The sequence below is a fragment of the Phoxinus phoxinus genome (assembly GCF_949152265.1).
Source record: "Phoxinus phoxinus genome assembly, chromosome: 7".
Taxonomy (NCBI): Eukaryota; Metazoa; Chordata; class Actinopteri; order Cypriniformes; family Leuciscidae; genus Phoxinus; species Phoxinus phoxinus.
In genome coordinates this window covers 20,196,500-20,220,366 of record NC_136882.1, presented here as the reverse complement: position 1 = coordinate 20,220,366, position 23,867 = coordinate 20,196,500, and the positions used below count along the sequence as shown (strand labels likewise).

Sequence of the window (23,867 nt, the reverse complement as noted above, 5' to 3'; positions counted from 1 at the left end):
AGCTAACCATCTGAAGTCCTGATGAAAGGACAGCGCAGCCCCTGGGACAGCAAGAGGCCTTTAACTGAATAGAGGCTGATCGATACAGAATAGAGTTACAGATTCACTGCAAGAAAGCAATTGCTAGCCCATCATCTAAAATGGGCTTTATATGTCTCACATTTTGAACTTTATATTTATTAAAACTACACTGTGTGATTTTTACCCCCATCTAGCGGTGAAAAGGTATATGACCATCCAGTGAATATTAGTTTCTGTTCCTCTCAATTCCGATTTCGTTTTAACTCATACGGTGGCCAATGTAGTCCAAGATTAACATGGCTTCCAGTTCGACCTCGTCCATGAGTATTCCTTCAAGTGATGAGGTTACTTTAGAAAACTATTATAATTTGCAGTAATTTAATTTGTCAGTTAACATATAGGTTATGACATCTATGTAAAATGAATAATAGTTTTATGTTTTCGTTATTTTTTTACCATTTCATTGCTAACATCAGCTATCAGTCCTAGACGAATGCAAGCTAATCTTAGTAAAGTAACTTTTATCAGTGCTATCGTTATTCTGTATATTGTACGACATCACTAGCGTAAGGCAACGTTTACATTGTAGGCTATATCATTTTCTCCGCGAGCAGAGATCAGTTGATGTGACGGAGGTGCGAGGGAGAAGAAGAGGGAAAGGAAAAAATAAAAACAGGGCCAGTGCCAGTGAATTGCGGAGACGCGAAAAGGCGAAGCTTGAATTAACGGGTATGTCCCTCTTTGGCTAATGTACTTTCAAGATGGAGGGGCAACATGGCGACCGACATTCAAACCCCTCACCCGTATGTATTTTCAATAGCATATTATAGACTCACGAGAATACTTTATTACTTGAACAAAGTAAATATACATTAATGAGCACATATATAAGAACTAAGTGTTTTTAGCTAAGAATAAACTAAAAAAGTTACACATTGTAGCTTTAAGAATTCTGAAAAAAGTATCTTGGTTTCCACTAAAATATTTAGCAGCTCTACTGTTTTCAGCATTGATAATATGCTATGTCTCAGCAGTTTCAATGAACCGAACAAAACGTGACTACTCTGTCACTCAAATAGCTAGTAAGATGTGGCAGAAGAAAAAGCAGAACACAGGAGTGCAAGTGAAGCAGAATGAACAGTTTATTGTACCCAGTACAGATTATAAACTCAGCAGTGTAAGGTACACATTGTGAGGGGACAAGGTTAAGCCTGTACAAGTGCAGACAACCCTTCTATGGTGGATGTTGAGACAAGCCCCTCATTCAATGAGAAAACGGTTATTTTATAAGCTGCACCTCTCATTTAAAAGGCACTGCTCTCGAACCCACCAGGAAAGGGTGTCCGGTAACCACTGGTGTGCAGTCACTGCAACGCAGGGATCCATTCAAAACATACATAGAGTATCTGTTACAGGCAGAACTATACAGCTTATACAATAAAATCAAATAAATGCAGACTTTGCAAAAATATATAAGTTCATCTTTCCAAAGAAAAAAAGAAAAGAGAGAGAATACAAATGCAGAGAACTCCACAATTTCTTCTTTGTCCAGCATAAAGCGATATGTTAGTGGACAGCTGATCATTGAATATGTCATGCAAAAGGTAGCAGTGGTCTTTCGTCAACTTGAGATTGGCAATAAGTAGCTGACCAGGAACATTTATTTTTCTTGTACCTTATTGCATGCAAGGCCCTGCTTTCCTGGTGCATTAAAATATAGAACGATACCATAAAAAAAAGAAGAAAAAAAAAGTAAGAGGCTAAATGTTTTTTACCTTTACTTGCACTAAAGCATGAAGAAATTCTGACTAGTGCATCCCTTTTGAAAGTAAGAAAATTATATGAACCAATTCAAATTTTGGCTTTTTGGGGAGTGTAAAATTAAATAATCAACAGGCATACAGAAATACATTTAAAAAGGGTTAACAGTCTTGTGAAGCTGACTAAATATACTTAAGAGTGCCTCTGGTTTAACTTCACATCAACAACCCCTGGGTTAACCAGCGAGAAAAAAAATAAAGTTTTTATAAAACTAACACTTGACAAAGGATTCAGAACGAAACCAATGATACAAAAAGAACATGTTCAGTATTCCTCAGCATAATTAAAGCGGTCCACATTAGTTCAACAAAAGTGTATAAAAGCCAGCTTTCTAAAGAGTCTAAAGAAACAAATGGGTCATTTTTTTATTTTCCTCCTTGCAAAACAAAGCCCTTTGACTTCTTGTCTACATGGTTTGGAGGTAAAACAAAATAAATGGAGACCAAAAAGGCAACTATTAAATAGTGCTGCATTTAAGGGTTTTTCTGTGAGGATGTCTCTTAATAATTTGTTATCAATTTCTTTTCTTTTTAAAAAGCAGATTGTCAAAAACAGAATTGCTACAATTCTCGCAGTGAGATCCGTCAGTCTTTCGGCGCCGGTCAGCTCCAGCTCAACCTCTTCATCTCTGCGGCAGAGACCGTTTGCCACGAGGAAGGTTTAAGCGTGGGAAACCAACTTTCCTCACCTCCTTGACACCTCCTCGTGGGCTAACGCCAGAGAAAAGGTGGCTCGCAGATTTCTCCTCGTTCTTTTTTAATGATTGGGAGGGTTAATCTGGAAGTGGGCAACAGTTCAAAAGGAGTCGAGGCAAGAGGGACAGATGTGTTTCAGTCAGATCAACGGTTCATGCTCAGTACACATAAGCGTCAGGGAAAGGCATCCCAGCAACACACTGCTCGCCACCTTCTACCAAGTACGAAGCCCCCTCGTCATAGTGCGCCAACGGAAGAGTGTCGTCGTCCACTCCGGGCAAGCCGTCGGGGTCTGCTTTAAGGTTGGGCCTTTGGTTGTCTGGGAAGGCCATGGAGAAGAGGGCCTCGGGATCACACACAAATTTGTACACATACCTCTCACCAGCAACCTGAAATGAGAAATTAGATTATAATTTATTTTAATTGTTTTAATTGGCGCAACTATTGTCATTATGAGTAAAGCATAAAGTAAAAGAAACGTGAACCTGCCTTTACCTTCTGCATGATTCCCTTCTCATAATAGTAACGAAGTGAGCGACTCAGCTTGTCGTAGTTCATTGCCGGTCTGTTCTTTTGGATGCCCCAGCGTCGGGCCACCTGAAAACGCAGACAAGGATTATTTCATTAGCCATGCTTTATTTAGTTGCCAGTTTAATTTGGATAGCATTTTAATGTGCACAATCAACATTGGAATGGAATCAAAAAGAGTTTATGAATAAAGCGGTGTCACTTGCTGGGAAATTGACAATAAAAATGAAAGTTGTAGCCACCGGGAAAGCCAATGTTGCTTTATGTCGTAAATGACTTGCGATTTAGAACGGTCAAGCGCTCTGACAAAATTCAAGTTTGCTAACAATCAGAGGCAGATGCCTTTTGTCTGTGAGCAACAGTGCATCATAGTTCTGGGAGCCGATAATCTTGGTGAATAATTCAGTCACATGACTTTCTGGATAAAATAATATGATAAATCTGGTCCTTCAACATCTGTAAATGTGTTTTCCTTAATGAAATGTCTTAAAAGGAGTAATTCACCACTGGCAAGATGGGCTTTTAATAAAACTTAGCTGTCTACGCAGTAGAAAGGCAGAAATTGTTTTGGGGAAATACAAAGATGTACTGTACACTGTAAAAATGTATTTTCTTCATAAATAAAGAAAACTAATGTAGTATGCTTTAAAAGAAAATACTACTTCAGTCAGCCTACTTCAAAATTTAATTCAATGTCATTTGCCGTTTCATTGTAAATTGTGAAATTTACTAGCAATTTATGAGTGAAAACTGTTTCAAAGTACACTGAGTTTTTTTTTCCCCCAGAGTACAATCTGTAGTTTTAATAAAAGCTGTCAAATAAACCAGAAGATCTGAGTGCAGGTAAGAAAAATAGAAAGAGTACGCATTGTTCATTTACATAGATAGACTACCAACATCGTAACAATTCAAAGCTGATTGAAAATAAGTAAGAAGTTTTATTTTCATCTTAATTTATTTCTATTAGCATTTTTTGTGTGATACTCCAAAATTTACACAAAATTACATGAATGGAAACCCAGCTACCAAAACTGAGAATATGCAAGGCTATTGTAAATGGTGTGTGCTTGTTAGAAACTAAAAATACTGAATTTAGGTGCTGACCTCTTCTGGCTCAATAAGTTTGAACTCCATTCCACGTCCTGTCCAGGCAATAAAATGACCATTGGCAGGATCATCCAACAGCGTAACCAGAAACTGCCAAAGCTGGAGGGAGCCACGACGTTGGTATGGCGGGCCGTCCCGATAAACAGAAGGCTCTTGCTTTACCTTCCCTGTCAGGAACAAGAATGATGAGGATTAGAGTTTGCCACAGTGGCGTGAGCAAGCAGACGAGAAATTCCAAAACACATGCTGCTAATGTGGACGCAGTGTTCGTTTCACACCGCCATACTACAAGGGGGTGCCTAAGTGATTTTTAACACAAAAAAAAAGACTGAACATTTGAAACCTACTGAGATGGCTTGACCATTAACTTGTCTTTAAATTAAAACTATAGATAACCCGTGGTGAAATCTTGAATACCTTCAAGTCTCTCGGGAACCACGCAGGTGTCGTCGAAATACAACTGTTGATCTCGGTCAAATGAGAAGTCTACAGGCAAAGGGAGGAAACAAAGATACTGTAAGATTAAAAAAAGGATAAGATGATTTTAGCAAGCCAAAGCTGCAGTGAGGTGATCTATGCGATAATGGCGAGGTCACTTACTCTCATGGTTTTGGTAGAAGCTTGCTGCTCTCCCAAATGAAGACTGACACTTAGGCACTTCTGCAAAACAAAATGAAAAATGGGCCCATTAAAAAGGAGAAATTACCAATCATAACTGAGCCAGAAGGTAATTAAAATGAATAAAAGAAACACTATAAAAGATCAAATAAAATTATCTTTGTTGATAAAAAGGTTTTGAGGGAGCTCTGAAAAAGTAAGACGATGAAAAATAATGATTTAGATGGAACAGCTGGGCCGTGAATGTCCAGTCTCGCACATCTAGTAGAGCTGGCTAAGCTCATCTCAACACACCAAAGCAACACGCAGCATTAGCAATGAGTCCACTGAGTCACCAAATAGGATTAGGCACAGTGACGAGATACTGGACCATGACAATCAAGTTTTATCTGTCCTTGTGTGTCCCGGTGATTCGGCAGGCCACTCTGCCCCTTTGCTGTCTTACTTTGAGTATGTGATCCTCATTGATTGCATCAGATGCATCATCTGTCAGGCTGCTGTACAGATGAAAAGACTCAGTTCAGCCGCCCCCATGCAAATGTAATACGTGACGTACACATTTACAAGAAAGGACGGTAAGAGGATTTGGAATTATATCACTAACCTGCAAACATAAACCTAGAGGGACATTATAACGCTAGAAGAATGTACAAGACTGAATGCATGGATCACAAACAGGAAGATGAGCTAAACTGAGGGGTTTTGGACAATAGGATGCATTTAACCCAAAACTGAGGTGGATTACCCTCAAATACGAGTTTCAGTGCTTAGGACTAAATAACCTTGTTAAATGCCACGTTCACCTTTGATTATTTGTTATTAGGGCTGTCAATTTATTGAAAATGTTCAAATCCATTAATTACAGGTTAATGTATTAATAAAATGAATCAGAATTAATTGCATGCCAATATTTCCTGATATAATAATAAAAAAAAAATCTCATGACAATCAATTAAAGGAACACTTAGCATCTCTCTCAAAAAAAAGGAACAAAGAGTTTTGACATTTTTCCTATTTAAAGAAAATGAAAAGTTGCGATTTTCTAGGCCAATATGACTAGGAACTAAACTCTCATTCCTGCGTAATAATCAAGGAACTGTGCTGCCGTACCAGCAGGCGCAATGATATTACAAACTTAGTGCCGGTCACATTGCGCCTGCTGCACCAATATCACAACTTTTCATTTTTTGTCGGTCTTAGTACACGATGTAACTACAGAAGAGTCAAGTTTTAAATAGGAAAAATATCTAAACTCTTTGGTCATTTTTGAGAGAGATGCTAACGGTCTAATCAGATTCAATGATCTATGCTAAGCTATGCTAAAAGTGCTACAGCCAGACCCAGAGATCAGCTGAATGGATTCGAAAACTGTAAAACTCAACTGTTTAACTCTAGAGGAGTTGGAAAATGAGCCTATTTCCAAAAAAAGTGGAGTGTTCCTTTAAATATAAATTTATACAGCATTATTAAAACAAATATTTTTGTTCATTTGACAGCCCTGTTTATTAATAATGATGCACTTAAGAAATGTCCGAGTATGATGAGCACTGCCTTCTCTGAATGTCTCTTTGAATGCAAAGGTTCAAGGTGTGCATGTGTGCATGCTTTTGTTCATATACACCTCACTAAACAACGCTAAAAGTCACAGGCCCTTGCAAGCACACAAAACCCATTCCATGCCCTCACCCAGAGAGCTCTCATGAAGCCCAGCCAGATTGTGAACACCCAAAAACCATTTCTAAGAAATGGGACAGTCCTCACCAGAGTCAAAGCAGAAGTCTCGTGGCTCTTGCTTGATGGCCATCGGGTGGAAGGCTGCCTGGGATGGGCCCATGTTGGGAACCCCTTGCTCAGCGTAGCGGGGGTCTAGAAGCTCCTGTTTGAAGCCCTGAGGAGGCACAGGAACCAGAGGCTCTGACATTTGCCGATGGTAAGGTGGCCTTCCATCTCTTGGTGAAGTGCTGGGGACCTGTGGCATGAAGTTGGGTCTTCCCTGGGTGTCAGAAGGTGGGAATGGAAGGCAAGGCTCAGAAAGTTGCCGCTGAAACCTGCAAGATAACAGCAAAAAATAGAAATGTTTTTGGTCATGTGAGACAGGATAAGGAGCAGCTTAGCACTCGCCCTTTAGAGTCTTCTTCTACTGGCTGTAAATTAATTATGTGCCACACATTCTCTGGTAAGCTCCCAGGAATTCAGCTACAGGTGGCAGGACAGGATGCCAGCCAATCTGTTCTCACGGGGGTCATATTATTATACCATTTATAATATTACAAAAGATATAAAATATTATGTTTCAAATAAACATTTAAAAAAAATATTAAAAGAGAACACTTATTTTAAATTGTAATATTTCACAATATTAACAGTTTACTGTATTTTTCATCAAATAAATGCAATCTTGGAGAGAGTTAGAACTTCTTTTAAAAATATTTGTAAAAAATCTTACCCACCCCAATCAAACACTAATATAACATCCCAATATATTGTAGTGCTCATTGTAGTTCACTTTTGTCCTTCATACATACTAACAGTAATATATAAAGTATTCCATATAGTTAATAGAATAGACAAGTTTACTGAAGTTCTGAAACCATGTAGAGACTGACCTAGGCTCATTATTGAAGTGAGGTTCACGGTTTAGGGGTGGACAGGGCACTGCAAAAGGTGGGCTCTGGCTGTGGTGAGGGAGTGTCGTCTGACTAGGCGAGGTCTTGGTCATTGAAGGCTGCCCATGAAGGAGACGCTGTCCTAATGTTGTGTTGGAGACAGGGGGAGGACTCTGTTCATGCAGCGGACGTGTCCCCAGAGTGTTGGCGGAGCCACATGGCGAAACGGGTGTTGAGGGAGGAGTCAATGGCTTAAACCCGGCTGTGGGCTTCCTTTCATAGGCACTGTATTGAGGAAAATGAGAACAGTCAGTCATCACACTTAACATGTTGACAAGAAGGTCGTAATGATGCTGAGATGGATATAAGAAAGTACCTGTAGCTATAAAGGCACTTCTCTCCATACGGCATGGGACTTCTATCCTGGCTACAAGGGGAGAGCTCTTTGGAGGGACTCAGTTCCCGTTTGATCTTCGCCAGTGGCGGACCATGAAACATCACTGTGGGAGAAAGAAAGCAGAAGGAGATGTTTCTAATCGAACACATCAACAAAAGTGCAGTGAAACGCTTCAGAAGGAGATTCTTCTCCACCATTAAACCCCCATATTTCACGGGTAATGACAATCGACTGTGAAGCATAAAAGCTCTTCGTTCTGCCTATCAGTATCACGGTGCAGAACAACACATGCAATCAAAGCACTCCCCTCTGATTTCCATCATAGCCAAGTCAATACTCATGAATCAGTGTGGTCGTAATTCAATGATTGTGAATGATTTTCCTCCCCGCACTGTAACCATTAGCCCCTGGATCTCTGCATCAAGCTCTCATATCCGGCGCCACATAATGGCCAACGCAACTGGATCCACACGAGTCGAGCCAGATAAATCACCCAGACTGTACTGGGCTTAAGAGACGCTTCAGTAGGCACGTGAAAGCTCAAAAGCATGTGTTAAAGCCAAGGGTTTGTTCGCCCAAAAATGACCATATTCGGTGTGCTCTATGTGCATTGATCATATGTGTTTAAAAGCCTAAATTAAACCTTTGCATCATTTAAAAGTGATTGTCTAGCTTCAGTGCTTTTATGATGTCTTTATGAACTTTTTGAAGCATCAAAGTTTTTGTGGAATGGATTTTTACAAAAAAAAAAATCTTAATTTGTCTTTCAAAGATAAACAAAAAGTCTTACGAGTTTGGAACGACAATTTTTAATTTGGGGCGAAGGTGCATGCGCACTTCCACAAACTATTAAAGTGAGATTTTCTGCTCTGTGGACATTGGTTTTTTTGCAAGAGAAGAGGCCACTCCCCATTGATATGTTACTGGGATAGTGTAGGAGGGCATGGGATGCCATGTGACGTCCAGATGACCCGTTGATACTGAAAAGACTGTAAAAAAAAAAAAAAAAGCTTGCGCATGAAGAAACCCATGGCTTACGTTCAAAAAGTGCCTCATTTTATAAACAGCATGCCACAAACGTTCATAACAATCTTCTGCTTTTCAGTAATGCCGCGCTGACATGCAAAACTGGACCAAAATGCATGCCCTGGTACACACCCTGTCTCCCAGCCTCAACATCAGACGAAAACAAAAACAAACTTCAGTGACAAAACGGGGGGAAAAATAACATAAAATGCTCCACCAAGCATTCCTCAAGCATTTCCTTTGGCTTTGATTCCTGTGGCCAGGCTCTAACAAATTGGGTGCGTTTGGACAGAGAACCCTCAATGAAATGAGATTCAGTAGCAGTGGATTCAATGGGTTTAGGTAGGCAGTGAGGGGGAAGCCTTTTCCTCTCACCCTTCCCATTGGAATCCAGTCCATTCCAGAGGCTGAACAGAGTGCATGAAAGTGTGAAATCTGATTATGAGCTTGGATCATGTGATGCTGATACCAATCGGCTGATTTGACTGAAAAAATAGGAAGTTGCGGGGGTTCTCGCTGAGAGGATTCAGGCAAGAATGAAAAGAGGAAAGATAATTTAATCTCTAATAAATCAAAGCACTATTGGGTTGAGTGTGTGGGGACGTAATACTACCGAGTCTGACCAAGTTAAAGAGCAAATCAATTTCTTCAAGAATTATTGCATACTAAAATATATAATATAAGCTTCATTTGTGAGACTGACTGTTGGCATCTTCAACAAATCAAATCAACAAGAGTGTCTGGCCACTCAGTACCATCCTTAGTCTAAGATCTCCTTTGTTTCCCATGAAACTTTGGCTTTAAATTTGAGCAAGAGATGAATAATAAATAGCTTCAAGAGTTCAGCCTCTGCCGCTTTCCCTAGCCATTTCTGGACGGCATCCAAAGTACACTGCCAAGGAGAATAAATAATACATCTCAAGGTACTCACAGCTCTCCGACTGGAAATCTGGGACAAACTGTTCGTCATCGGGCACCTGAGCTGTGGAGAGAGATTGGAGAGCATTAACGAGTTGCAAACAATACTCCCTGCTGATAAACAATTGGCAGATCAATGTCATTTTGTCAGACAACATTTATCGCTATTTTTCCGTTCCTCTAAAAACGAACAGCCATCTGTGCCAACTTTTTGGACACTGCCGCAAAGCTGGTGCAACAGACCAAATTAAATGGCTACAGTGTCATGAAAAATAAACAGGAGCTGGGACAAAGTGTAACACTTAGAAATTATATATATATATATTATAAGAAATGTTCATGAGAGTCTGAAATATAAATGTCAGCTGCATGACAAAGCACAAGTGACATGCATGAAAATTAATAGACTACAAACCTTCTGCGATCCAGATCTCCTGCAGCTGGCTGAGGTCCTGGAAAAGTTCTGCGGATGACAGGCAAACCCAAGACAGTCAGAGAGCTCGGAAACCCACTTCAATCCAAGTATTTGATAAATGAAAGGCAGCCTTCAACAATCACAGCATCGATCAAACTACTTTGAGCACATATACTTCTGCTCTCTCACTGTTAATGCATCTCAATAATCTGATCCATCTGCTAAACATGCATTAGTCATGTTCATTAGGTTGAAATTACCCTCTGTGTCCTGAGCCAGTTCAGTCTCCACTAATTTTCTTTTTCTCTCATTAACTGGTCGGATATACGGTTCCTCCACTTGTAATGACTTATGCTGTGGAAAAATACTTTGGTCAGTGTTGACTAATTTAATTTTGATTGTTTTGTTTTTTTAAATGCAGAAGTATACTTACATTAGGTGGGACCATAAATGGTACTTGCTGGTCATAAAATCCATCCATTTCACCTGGGTCTTCTAGGAGGCTCCCAGAAAAGGGTCTTCGCTTAAAAGCGATTGTTATATTGACCTCTTTGGGTCTGTTTTCTCTAAGGGGAAAAAAAAATAGATTAGTCATTCAATAGATCTATACTGTAAAGTCAAGTGTGTCCCACATCAAAACACCAAGCCCTGCAAAAGGGCTGACAAAACCCTCAGATCCATCTGATCCTGTATATTCATCCTCCCCCTTCTCTCTGTTAGCCATCATCAAAACATCCCTCTGTATGTGTAAAGACACACACACACAGAGAGAGAGAGAGAGAGAGAGAGAGAGAGAGAGAGAGAGAGAGATGCATAATGCAATCTGCAGTAGAGATGAATGTAAACCTTACATAAGCAAAGCCAACCATCTGTGCCCATGATTAGACTATGAAAAGAGTGATGAGCATATTAAGATAAACCGAGGAAAATGGAAACCATACATTTCATGATACATTGATATTCCAGTTAGCCTATATTGCTAGTCCATAAAGAATAAACATTGAAAAACTAAATTGTTGGCCAAGCATCTATTCTGAGGAACACTGGAGTGGATACTAACTTAAGTGTATCAACTGCACGCTTGGGATGGGCGATTGTGAGGACTATGCCAACTTTCCACAAAACAACTCTTTCGTACTAAATACTATTTATTATAAAGAATAATAAACATATATATAACTATACATATATAAAACGTATTGATTAAAAGTGTTATGCAATTATGTATATATTAATAATTATGCATTCGTTTTATTATGCCAAAATTTCATGGGACTCAACACAGCAACAACTGTTTACTTAATAGTTTAAACTTTATATATATATACACATACACACAACAATATTTCTATAATAATTGTTTATCTATAAAAAATTATTCATTATAAATATATTATTTAATATCGACATGAACACCTACAATTAAATGTTAATAGATGAGAAATCATGGAAGTCTAACAAAAATATAAAAAATTCTGACAATTATGCCCATCTGCTACCATGAGAGATAAACGTACGGAAAACTTCCGCGGCTAATACGAGTTCAGTCAGAAGTAGGCTACAGTTTACATGCACAAAGAAACAGCTCGCACTTTCACCCGTTAACTGTACTTTTTTTCATGAAAGTTGAAACCGCACTTTTGTTATTCAAAAAATGCTTAAAAAATTTAAAAATAGATTGGTAGAAATAACTCAAAAACACAGAAAATGATATGACCAGCAACGTAAATCAACAGAAAACAATTGTTTTCGTTCTCTCTCGCTCTCATTTTCTTCTTTTAGAATAAAATACACTTTTCAAATACTTTATACACTTTGAGTATTATTATGGGGAAATAGCCAAGAAAAATACCCTTAAATTAAGTGCTTAGAGCAAATCTAAAATTGAGCAGGGGTGAAGACCTCCTCCCACTCGGAGCCCCCTGACGGCCTCTTGTTTTTCTCAATGAAGTGAAACTCGATCCGAGAGGGGGGGAAAGAACGAGAGACCTCCATTCACAAAACCATACACTGTTCAGGCTGCACCGACCTCACCTCACCTATAAATGTCAGGTTAGTGCACTAATGCGGACCATACAAGCTTCTGTAACAACAGCAACTGCGCAAAATATGATAGGAAAAACTTCGTGCATTAAAATGGTTGCCAAAGTGTATAAGCCCTCTCTTGGAGAAAATGGCGTTCGCTTTCCCCCAAGGCGAGATAGCTGCATATTTGCCGTTGGAATCCCACGATTAAATTTACGCGCTGCGGAGAAACAACCGCTTGAGACAGATATCAGCGCACGCCGTGCAAATATTTGAAGAATGAGGGTTAAACTCACCCTATAGATGACGACTCGCAATTGACTCAAAAACTACGGTTTCAGGTTGTAATCCCAAAAGGATGCCGTCCGCTCGCACTGATCAATACATGCGCTCTCTCCAACACTCAAAACTTGAATGAGGTTTTCGTAAATGGACTGCTCGGTTTTCCCTTGGGCTCGAGAGGTATTTGGCTCTGGAAGCCCATTGGCTCCGAGGGCACGTCATTCACATTTATAAACCAATGGTTTGCGAGAATAACTTGGAATATGTATAAGCGCTGAACGACCAATCGAAGCCCCGTCAGTCCTATTTTTATGAATGGCTGAGTTTCATTCACTTTCAAGATTTTTCCTCGCACGTTTCCAGAGGCTCTTAAAGGGCCAGAGACCAATAAGTAGAATAGCCAGAAAAACACATTAAAGAAGTTGGAGGACAATTCAAATGAGGTAAACAAATGCAATAGTTAATGGTTATTTCATGTCTCAAACTTTCCAAATAACTCATTAAAAGAATATAAAACATTTATAGAGTATAAAACACGTATTCATTTGGCATGGGTTCCCTGTGGAATTTCATATACGATTTTAGAAGATTCCTTTTCATTTTATGAATAAAACAATCTGTTGTAAAAAAATTTTTTACCACGATTACCAATACCCAATAATCTTTCTACGAAATAAATATTAAAAAACTGAATTAACATTTTAAAATTGAAATGTAAAAATAGGGTTTCTTAAAACAACAAAAAGTCAGTTAAATACTTAACAACATTTTTATAATAATAATAATAATAATAATAATAATAGAACATTGATTATAAGTTTATGATAAAAACAAAAGTTATTCTAATTTATGTTGTTGAATAAAACATGAAAGTCTCTTCAAGTAACAAAAGACGTTATTTTACTCAAAATAAAGTGCATTATTATTATTTATTTATTTATTAGCTGCCACAGTGGTATCACAATGAACTGCGCAATCTTGTGATGTGCAAGGGATTTACAATGTATTATTGTGGTCAAGGCCAGATGTCCTAGAATCTATATTTAACAAAGTGGTTTCTGTGAAAAAGAGAGGGAGAGAAATTCATGTGTCAAGTCTGAGTAGGATAATCTTTAAAATCCTTCTGGCTTCCGAGCAGAGCCCACTTTCACAGGAGGACAATGATAGCATGAAAGAGATGTACATATGCAGTTACTGGTGTCATTGTTTCTCCTGCTTGAGCTGCCAGGGTCTCCTTTTTATAGCACCTTTCACTAATGTGGTGGGAGGAAGGGGGTGGCCAAGAGCATATTGTATTTCCATTCTGCTTCCTAAATCCAGAGTGGTGGTGACACTGGAATCAGTGGCACAGCTGCACACCTCTCTCTTTGATATGTTACATTTTTAAGGGACGAATATTGAAGTGATCCGCTCTCACTCACTGTGATACGCAGATAGGCTCAGCTCATCAGAAGGGCTTATTTGTGCCCATGACTGGCCAGTGTGACAGTTCTGGCAGCCTGCCCCTCTCTGGAAATGTGGGCTAATCCATGGAAGGAGATGTACTGCACATGAAAATAGTGACAGAGCAGCAAATCTGATCCCTACACCTGCATCATATGTAACAAAAAAAATTTGAAAAGTTTAAACCTTAATATTGTATGTAACCCATATGATTGGCAAGTCCTGAATAAAGGAATGCACTCTGTAAAATCTGCTTGACACAGGCAGTTAATAAAGTGGAATGAAGGATAACGCAGCCTTAGGCCACTGGTGCTCTCCCAAAGAGAGACATGATGGGAATTGATGACTATTTATAGTTCATGGAGAGATAATTCCTGCCTCATTATCTCCGCACATCCAAGAAGCGTAGGCTTCATCCCAGCTCACAGCTTCTTGTTGTGTCATCTGCATTTTCAGGGCTGTATTTACAAGCACAGAGGCCACAGGGTTGCCTGACAAAAACAAACAGTCATATACAGGGCATCCATCGTGGCACTGCAAGGGTTGTGATGGTTAGTTTCTTCAAGTGTCTTGGAAATGTTGCCGCAGTTGTTCTGGATTTAGTCTGTCTCTGTTTTTTCTGTATTTTCATGTAATCCTTGATGATGGTGAGATCAGATCTCTGTGTGGAGCAGACCGGCTGTTGTCAGACTCCTTGTGCATACAAAAATATCACTCGATTATTACAATTAATGGCAAAAGAAATGTTTAGAAATGTAAATTGATATGTCCTACTACAGCAAAATAAATTAATAACTGGTTTAAAACCATTTTTTACTGTATTTGCACTGCACGGTATATTTTTCCATGAATAATCTATCAAATTAATTTCCCCTAGTTTTTTCTTTGAAAGAGACAAAAGAAAACCTAGGTTACAGTCAGTCACTTTCAATGGAAGCATATGGGCCAGTTTTTGGAGGATTTAAAAGTAGAAATGTGATGCTTATAATTTTATATAGCCTAAGCACTTGCATAAATTTGTATGGACTTTTTAGGGTTTATGGCAACAAAGTTAGCATCAATGGATTGGTGCTCCATTGTAAGTGCCTCACTATAATTAAAAAAAAAAATATATATATATATAACAGGAAATGGAAACACATGGTTGATCAACATTATGCCACAAATAGAGTGTTTTCATAAAAAATGTTGTTCCCCAAAGAACCTTTCAGTAAACAGTTATTAGTGAAGAACATTTTAAATAATTTAAAGACCCTTTTCCACCATAAAGTTTCATGGATGTTAAAGATTCTTCATTGAACCATCAATGCCAATAAAGAACCTTTCTTTTAAGATTGTAAGAATTATTTTAAGAACCTTTACTGAAAGTTTCTTTAGGGAACCCAAGATAGTTCTTCTATGGCATTGCTGAGAAAACCCCTTTCCGGAACCTTTATTTTTAAGAGTGTAGCATAATGTTGAGCTCAATTTGTAGTGAAGCTGGAACATTAATGTATTTCATGAAACCTGACAAGTGGAGGATTTATTGTTTGGTTATCAAAATAATATGATAACATTGATAAGTACCTTATCAACACCTAAGCATGCATATTAGTACCCTTTGAGGGTACTGCCCCAATGACAAGTGGTTTTACTCATAAAGGTACAATTGTCTGAGAGTATGAAGCCACAAAATCTAGTCAGTACTCATTGCAGATTCTCACTTCAGTGTGCAGGGTCAGCAGTGCTGTGCATATAATGTGAGAATAGCAGATAAAGATTACTTACAATTATAACATGATTTAAACTCTTCTGCAATCATGGCTGAAGGTGTTGTTACAAGTGTGAAAGTATACTGAAATGAGGACTGAAGTCAGTGGACGTACAGCACTAAAGGCTCACAGTATTTCTCTCGAGAAACTAATATCATCAGTGCAGGAGCACAGAAATCTGTGATTTATTGTGTGAACTGAAATTCAATCACGTTAAGTAGAGGATTGTGTTGGCGCCTTTGCCGAATGTGAGAAAGCATCCCAATCGAGCCACCCAAAGACCGACACCAGACACAGAGCTTCAGTCTCTCTGTTTATTCAATAAAACTCTTTTGTCCATTAACATGGATGCCAACAGCTTACAAGAAACAGAGTAACAGAGTCTAAGTGGGTCTGTCAAGGGCAATATTCACCCTTTAACCCCATCTCACCCTGCAGGACTCCTGTCCTTGAACTTTGTTGCCTACCACACAGATGGACTTGCTACAAACCACATTAACCCTAAGGCAGGAATAAGACAGTGAGTTAACACACATGTAGAACAACACATTCAGAGTTGATATGGGCTCTACTGCATTAGTGCTGCTCAATACTGTTCAACTGTCCCAGCTAAAAATAGAGCTACACAGATAAGCCATACTGTCTCTAAGAGACTGGTAAGATGAGCAGAGTAAGAGAGAGCATATGTTTTGTTCTCAGTGTTAGAGGGCAACATGATGCTTAGAAGATCATATTTGAGTCCCGGATTCTGGTTCATCGTCCTTAAAAATCTCAAGGGTCCAGGGTTGGGCAAAACTAAGAACTGAAGAATCAGCTCCTTTTCAATTTGTGGGGTCAAATTTGACTAGAATTGCCCATGTCCCTCATTAATTTTAAGTGCAATGACAGTAAGAGTCATTTAATGTATTGTAATTCAAAGAAATTAAACACAGGTAAAGCTTCCTGGAAAATCAATCAATCAATCAATCAATCAATCAATCAATCAATCAATCAATCAATCAATCAATCGTTCCCAACCCCTCAAACTTCAAGACATCTTTGCAAAACTTTAAAATAAGGATTTTTTGTTTAAAAATGACAATTATATGAACTTCTTTGAATCTCAATTCATTTTAAATTCATAATTCTGCTTTCTTACATTCACATTCGATATGCAATTCTGCATCCTGCATTTAATTATAATTTAAAAGGCATTCTCAATTCAATTCTGAATAGAGCAGAACCCTGCGAGAGGCAGCACGGTTTTGACAGATAAATTGGATTATTGTTTTGAGAAAAGAGACAGTGATGGGCAGATTGAGCAATCACAGTTTTCGGACGGCTAAAAATAATATAAAAGTCAGTCAGTCCACAAATGAAGACGTATGTGGTGCCAGAGGTCATGAAGCTCCTTTGTGATGTGCAGGACATCGCTCTATCCCCCCCCCCCCTTCTCTGAGAGCAGAGAGCGAGCAGGCCAGCGTGATGACACTAACAAAAATGAGTTATTGCAACACAGCAAAACAGATGTTGACCTCTCTTTTTTTTCTTCATTTGGTTGATTTTTCAGTGACTTGTATTGCAAAATTATTTGCTCCAGGCAAAACGCTATTTTGTATCGGTAACTTAAGGCTATCAGTTATTCACAGAAATGAGACAGAAGGGGACATTGGTACGATTTAGAAATGGCATTTCCAGGTGACATTCATCAGTTGCCCAATGATCAGCATATATTGGTGCCAAACCTCAGTCTACAAAATACAAAAACAGAACAAAGAACCGCCACAGAGGTACTTGTACAATGAACATGCTACTAACGGATCAAGGTAAAGTACAGTGGATAGATACAAGGGGCTTGGATTGGGTCCAAAATATAATAATGTGAAACTAATAGGGTAGCAACAATCAGCGTGGTCTCTCTTCAAGCAGACGTCTTTGTCTTCTTTGTTTCAGCAGGCATGCGGTGGTTAAACTTTAGAGAAAATATAAACAATATCTATATATACATGACTGTTTAAAATCATTCTAAACTGTAAAATGAAAAGTAGTTGTAAACATGCACTCGTAACCAAACCGCCGTTCTTTAAACACCAGGCTGTCACACTGGATAAACCATCTGTCCAATGACCACAGAAACAATGGGGCTCTATTAGCCGAATCCAACATTCACTTCTATGATAAAGCCATCGACTGGAGGTGGATGTCAGTTCTGTGGTCACATGGAGAGATTCGCTTTTTTTAGGACACTGGCGTAGCTTCTGCGGTTCAGTGTTCTTTAAAGGGAACATTAACCTGCTAACCCTGGTAAGAGCTGGAACTTTAAGTCAATCTGACCCCAGTTCTGTAATGGTGAAACATATATACAGTTCCAACAGACCTTAGACCTTACGGCACACTGCAAAAGCATCTGATGATCACTGCATGTTGATCTACATCAGGCACATCTGCCTGATGGCTACAGTCAATCATGTGACCCTTTAGGTATCACTGCTAATCTCTGATACTATATTAAGTTATACCTTTAAACACATTCATATATATGCACACAAGGCTCTTGGATTATACAAATACTGATACATAGTGGGCATCTTTAGGTTAAATACTCTTCACAGGCCTTCCCAGAAGGGCTAAAAGATGAAAAAGCTCACTTTTTGGATCTTGAAGTCACTGTTGTTGATGGTAATGGTAAGTAACTTCTTTTCCTTCATCTGGACCGCTATCACACCCGTTTAACTGTCGACCTGAAATTGTGAGCTGGTGTTTTCATGCTGCAATTAGGAATAGTGTTTCACTCCCTGAAATAGGAAGTTAAATTTAGGCTCTGTCCATGCAGCAGTAAATCAAACCCCACTGCAGTAGCTTGTTGTGACAGACGAGGACCAGAGGATTCAGTGTTAATACCAGCGCTCAATCGATTTCAGCCCGTCTCTAAAGGGAGATGCTGCAAGCTACAGCGGAGACTTTCTCAGAAATACATTTTCTTAAAATTCTTTTTTTTGTAACACCTCATAATATGATTACATTTCTTAACATTAGTTAATGTGTTTGCGATCATAAACAAACAATCAATAATACTTTAACAGCATTTAATAGTATTGGTCAATGCTAATTTCTACATATAGAAATTATGTAAATGAATATTATTCAATATATTCTGAATATACATAAATTAACAATGACCAACAGTATAAATTAGGGTTAAACTAGATTAATAAATGCTGTAAATGCATTGTCATTGTTAGTTCTTGACATCTAATGCATTAACTAATGTTAATGAATTGACCCTTAAAGGGATAGTTCACTTTAAAATTAAAATTCTGTCATCATTTACTCACCCTCAAGTTGTTTCAAACCTGTATTAATTTATTTCTTCTGTTGAACACAAAGAAAGATATTTTGAAGAATGTCAGTAACCAAACAGTAGTCTGTACCCATTGACTTCCATAGTAGGAAAAAAAAATACTATGGAAGTAAATGGGTACAGACTACTGTTTGGTTACTGACATTCTTCAAAATATCTTTCTTTGTGTTCAGCAGAAGAAATAAATTAATACAGGTTTGAAACAACTTGAGGGTGAGTAAATGATGACAGAATTTTAATTTTAAAGTGAACTATCCCTTTAAAGTCATAAAGCATTACTATTATGTCCTTATTGTTCCATTTGTATTGAATTCAAATCATACCTTGCTGATAAAGCTTGCATAAAAGAGCCTAAACTGGTTTGCTGGTCTTAGCTCACGCCAAGACGGATGTTAATTGAATGAACGACTGTTATTGCAGCTGTTCAGACCTATACAAACAATTGCATGTCATTAATGCAACAGATTTTTTCTACAGAGTGGTGTTCTAATCCATAACACTACGAATAAACCAAACAATAAGATTTGTGCTATAGGTCACATATGCAGAGCCACTACTATTACATAAAACTACAGACTTTCTTCATTTCTGTAAGCGCCACCTACTGTTAGAGAGTGAAGTTGCATTTTGGTCTGCCAGGAGATTTTTCTGGTCTAAACAAACAAAACAAATGCAAAAATGTTCATGCCAAATGTTTGTGTTGGTGTGAATAGGACGTTAAGTTGGTCTTCATTTGTCTCCCAGCCTGACCATTTGAAAATGTCCAAAACCCCTCTAAAATCAGCCAAACAGACAGGCAAACCAGCATAGGCTGGTGTAAGATGTTTTTTTTTTTTTATCAGCAGGGTATTTCAATGAAAATCAAATGGAATCTTCCCCTAAACTTAAATGGCACAATATTTTTGATTTGGCTTAAAAATATAATAAAATTATTGCACAAATTGCCACTTTGCTAATAAACAATAATTGGTAAAACTGTTTTAGAACGCATTCTCCTTTCTAAGGGCTTTCTTTTTTAAAAGACTATAGGTCCATTCTCAACACTGAGCACTAGCACTGTTGTTTTAGAGGGGAGTATAGGATTAAATAAACATCCAGCTAACTGTAACAACTTGCACTGGTCAGTTTTGCGGCCTGAGGGAGAACACCAAAAATGCCCGGGGCAAACTACAGAAGCTGAAATGTTACATCTCTTTCAGGCCAGTCTAACCTATCCCTATCAGCAGACCCCCATAAACATCTTCATAATGGATGAGTTTGTCGTTTCATCTCTTTAGTTGTGGCATGTTGTAGGGCCTTAGAGAGGCACTGGAATGAGTGCTTTGCATGCACTGATGTATAATTCAGTAAGCTCCTTTAGGAGGAAAGTTTGTTCCCTGGTCCTGTTAGGCTAAGCCAGGGCCCAGTGACGTCCATATGTGCAGCACCAACTGTCATGTGAAGAACATTATTTTGCCAAGAACAAGGTATCTCGCTCTCCTTTCTCTTTTCATTAGAACACACTTCTTGTCCATTTACTGGGTGAGTCTCTTGCTCTTCTGGTCCTGCCTCTCTCTCTTTTTCTCTTGGAAATTGGCAGTATCTTCTGATGAGCCGTCTCAAGAGGAGGGAGAGGGCACACAGTGTGATCCCAAGGCAGTGGCCTACTGGTAGGGGGAATTTGGTCGGAATTGAGTCATAGCTTACAGGTCACGAGCCTGTGATAAGACGTTATGGATGATAAGACACAGGAAGTGGTCATGACACTCAGAGAATGTCCGTTTAACTGGTTCAGCCAGGCTGTGTTGAGAGATGGAGTCCATTAGAGGCCCATTACAGTGTTGTATTTGTATTGATTTGTTCCACAAAAGTGTTTGAGAAGTCTCTTCTCTTTGGGTCCCACTAGCCAAAGACAAAGAAGAGGCTGAGGAAGGTGGAGATGCTTGAGTGTGTTTGTATGATTGTAGAAGAGTGGCTGATTTTTGGAGTCCCACATTTAGTCCCGACTTCTGTTGCGCTTCTTGAAGAAGAAGAAGGGAGTTTTCTGCGGCGGTCCCAGCAGCATAGGCACCTGGTTCTTATGCGTGATCCGTATCTGCAGGAAAGAAGGAAAGATTACTCTCTCCGAAAACAACCAAATCTGAACAGTTGGCTAAATCCTTCTGGTTGTTAATCACTCACAAGTTTTAAGCAGTTGTCTCATTCACATTCAGCAAATGAGCTGACAGAAATCACACATGTCCAAATTAACAGGCACAAATTTGAGAACGTGAGAGCTGACCTTGAAACTGAAATAACATCCCATATTCCCCTCTGCACAGTTGGGCAAATTAGAGAGGACTAAAAGCACAGCGGCACACTTTTTATAGCGCTTGCGCTGACAGAGATGTATATATAGCGGAGGACATTGTGTTGGCGCTATGTGCAGATGGAAAGCTACATGTTTATTCCCCTCTTTTAATGACATAATCAGTCAATGGCAGGGTGTGACATGACAGTGTTTTAATTAACAGTCTGCTCGCTGGGACGGCTGAATGTACAAAGCTGCAACAGATCGGAGGAGGCAATTTTCTGAGATGGAGGAAAGGTTCTACTCTGAATTGACACCTATCATTGAGCTTTGGGTGGATCAGACTTCACATTGCATCAGAGGCTCTTGTGAACTTTAAGAGCAGACAGATATTGTGGTCTCTTTCAGAATATGTTTTTTTTTTATATGTGTTTATTAAGATATAAAGATTTTCACGTGAAAGAAGGCGGAAAAGGTTTCCTTCAGCAAATTGGGGCGTTAGTGGCTCAGTGGTTCATGTAGGTTGTCTACAAACCGGAAGGTTGGTGGTTCAATCCCCGGTTCCACCTGATCAAGTGTCGAGGTGTCCATGAGCAAGACACCTAACCCCAGCTACTCCCGACGTGCTGGATGGCGCCTTGCATGGCTGACACCGCCGTCGGTGTATGAATGGGTGAATGTGAGGCAACATGTAAAGTGCTTTGGTGGCCATTGGGTCTGTGAAAGCACTATATAAATGCAGTCCATTTACCATAGCAGCCGGAGCCAACTTTTCTGGGAAGTTCGCTTTGGCAAGCTGTTACGAACTTCGTTTCGGCCTGATTTTGTTCGAAAATATGTCATACGAGTTCGTTTTTTGATTTCGTAAATCGGGGCCTTTACCATATGATGTCCTATTTCAGGTCATTTAGTTGATCTAACATCTACACCAAATCCCTCTTGAAAAGTTGGTCTGGAGTACTTTCAGTTTAACATTCATGTACATTCAGGTTCAAATTGTGCGATTGTTGATGTATAGTTTGCATATTTAAAACAGAGAACAAAACTGGTTCCTTGTCCTTCCCAGTGTTAACTAGATAAGTAACAGAGAAGTCACTTTTAAACCAAGTAGATTTATGTTGGTCAACGTGGCGAATCTGCGTGACTTGTTTTAAAACTCGTTGTTTAAACTCATTGAAAAATCTCTGTGGGGAAATCTTTTGCCCCCGATTGTTTGGATTCCTATCGAAATGACTGGATTTTGCCCACAGAAATTCATAATGTGGTGTCATAATGTGTCAGACAAATTGTCTGGTATGGGTCATGAAAAAGTGTGTTTCAGACATTCAAATAAAACCGTAAATGAAAGCAAAATCAAATGAGCTGACCGTGCATGGAGGCTGCATCCACGGTTCTCCATCGATCTGCATGGGCAGCAGCCGGGACGTCCTGTAGACATAGAGACAAGAACAGAGAAAGAAAGACAGAGCTGTTACGGGTCAGGTCATTGACCAGGCAGACCGCGGGCACGAGGCTCCTATACAACACTTTTCCTGGACGGCTCTGAACACTGTGCTCTTTGTTCCCACAGCCCCATTCCCAGCCAGGCCCCTTACTCTCTAAACTAACACACTCACACAGTTCAGCACCTCCATCTCCATATACACACAGTTACAAAAAGTTAGTTTAGTCTTTTCAGCAGGGCCACTACGAGTTAAAGCAACACAGCATGGGAGAATGACAATGATGAATGCCCTATTAATGCAGATTACGGAAAGTATTAGGTCATAGGCAGACTATCCTGTGTATAGGTGAGGAAACAGCAGTGAAAATTGTGAATAACCACCTCGCTTCAATTCAGCACTAACTGTTAAGGTCATTATGAGTGTTTAATGGAGCGTAGCAAGCCGGGCAACACAAACTTGTGAACTAGCACCTCAGACGTGATGAGTCTCCACTGGTTCATTAGCATACGTCAGGACTGAGCAGTGTGTGTGTTTAGACATGCTACAAACATCATTATTCATTAGTACGAGCAGTCCAGAATGTTAGAGCTGTTGGCAAAGCGAGTGACAGCGGGTCAAAGGTCTGATTTACTAGCCGCACTGGCCAAGATAGGACGTCCTGCTGAGGGGGAGGGGGAATAGAGAGACGTTTCAGAGTCATGGACACGAGAAGTCAGAGTGTTTGTCTATGAGTTGGACAAATACTGAACTCTTAAGTCAATGTGTATGTGGACGGGCATGAACTACTGACCTGATGGTGACACTGGAACACTGTGCGAGGCGCCGCCCAGCGCTCTTGAGACCCGTGTATATCTGACCCATCTCGATGGCTCCCTCCAAACCCACCACCTCCAGAAGCTGATCACTCAGATCTGTTTAGCCGGAGAGGAACAGACAGATAGATTCTTAGTTGTTTCAAGTATCAACGTTTCTTTTCTAGGATGTTTTTTCCTAAAATTCATTCGGAGAACTAAAGGGAAATTTGATAGTGATTTATTATTAGTTAATGTGGATGGCACACTTTAACTCAGATCATTTGGTCTTCTAAGAATTTGATGTGAAATAACTTAGTTCATAATGAAATATTTTGATTGCAGCACAGTTTGTGATATCATTAAAGG

General features: G+C 39.3%; 2 protein-coding genes and 1 long non-coding RNA gene across 8 annotated transcripts in view; 1 reads left to right on the top strand and 2 right to left on the bottom strand.

The window, feature by feature from the left end:
* Window positions 1-1,150: 1,150 nt before the first annotated feature.
* etv5a (ETS variant transcription factor 5a) lies at window positions 1,151-18,383 on the bottom strand. Of its 4 annotated transcripts, none has more exons than XM_079618115.1 (13): window positions 18,281-18,383; window positions 10,586-10,718; window positions 10,413-10,506; window positions 10,153-10,200; window positions 9,751-9,801; window positions 7,773-7,896; window positions 7,397-7,681; window positions 6,552-6,838; window positions 4,773-4,832; window positions 4,590-4,658; window positions 4,170-4,339; window positions 3,027-3,134; window positions 1,151-2,926 (listed from the first exon to the last, which is right to left on the bottom strand). In XM_079618115.1, exons 2-13 carry the CDS (start codon window positions 10,631-10,633, stop codon window positions 2,696-2,698), a joined length of 1,575 nt encoding a protein of 524 aa, XP_079474241.1. In that variant the 5' UTR covers window positions 10,634-10,718; window positions 18,281-18,383; the 3' UTR covers window positions 1,151-2,695. The 4 variants fall into 4 exon arrangements, with proteins under 4 accessions (XP_079474241.1, XP_079474243.1, XP_079474242.1 ...); XM_079618117.1 differs by having other exon boundaries at window positions 3,033-3,134; XM_079618116.1 differs by lacking the exon at window positions 18,281-18,383 and adding an exon at window positions 12,474-12,802 and having other exon boundaries at window positions 3,033-3,134.
* Window positions 12,093-23,867, top strand: part of LOC307001510 — a 27,421-nt gene continuing 15,646 nt past the window's right edge. Inside the window, exon 1 of the long non-coding RNA XR_013798257.1 lies at window positions 12,093-12,204. This is a non-coding gene — a long non-coding RNA (uncharacterized lncRNA). The remainder of the gene's footprint in view (window positions 12,205-23,867) is intronic.
* The window catches only part of dgkg (diacylglycerol kinase, gamma), a 113,648-nt gene continuing 109,930 nt past the window's right edge, over window positions 20,150-23,867 (bottom strand). For all 3 annotated transcript variants that reach the window (XM_079618112.1, XM_079618110.1, XM_079618111.1), the window contains 3 exons: window positions 23,498-23,618; window positions 22,630-22,690; window positions 20,150-21,067 (listed from right to left, as the gene is read on the bottom strand). In XM_079618112.1, coding sequence (XP_079474238.1) covers window positions 20,969-21,067; window positions 22,630-22,690; window positions 23,498-23,618 — 281 coding nt within the window. In that variant the 3' untranslated portion in view covers window positions 20,150-20,968. The remainder of the gene's footprint in view (window positions 21,068-22,629; window positions 22,691-23,497; window positions 23,619-23,867) is intronic.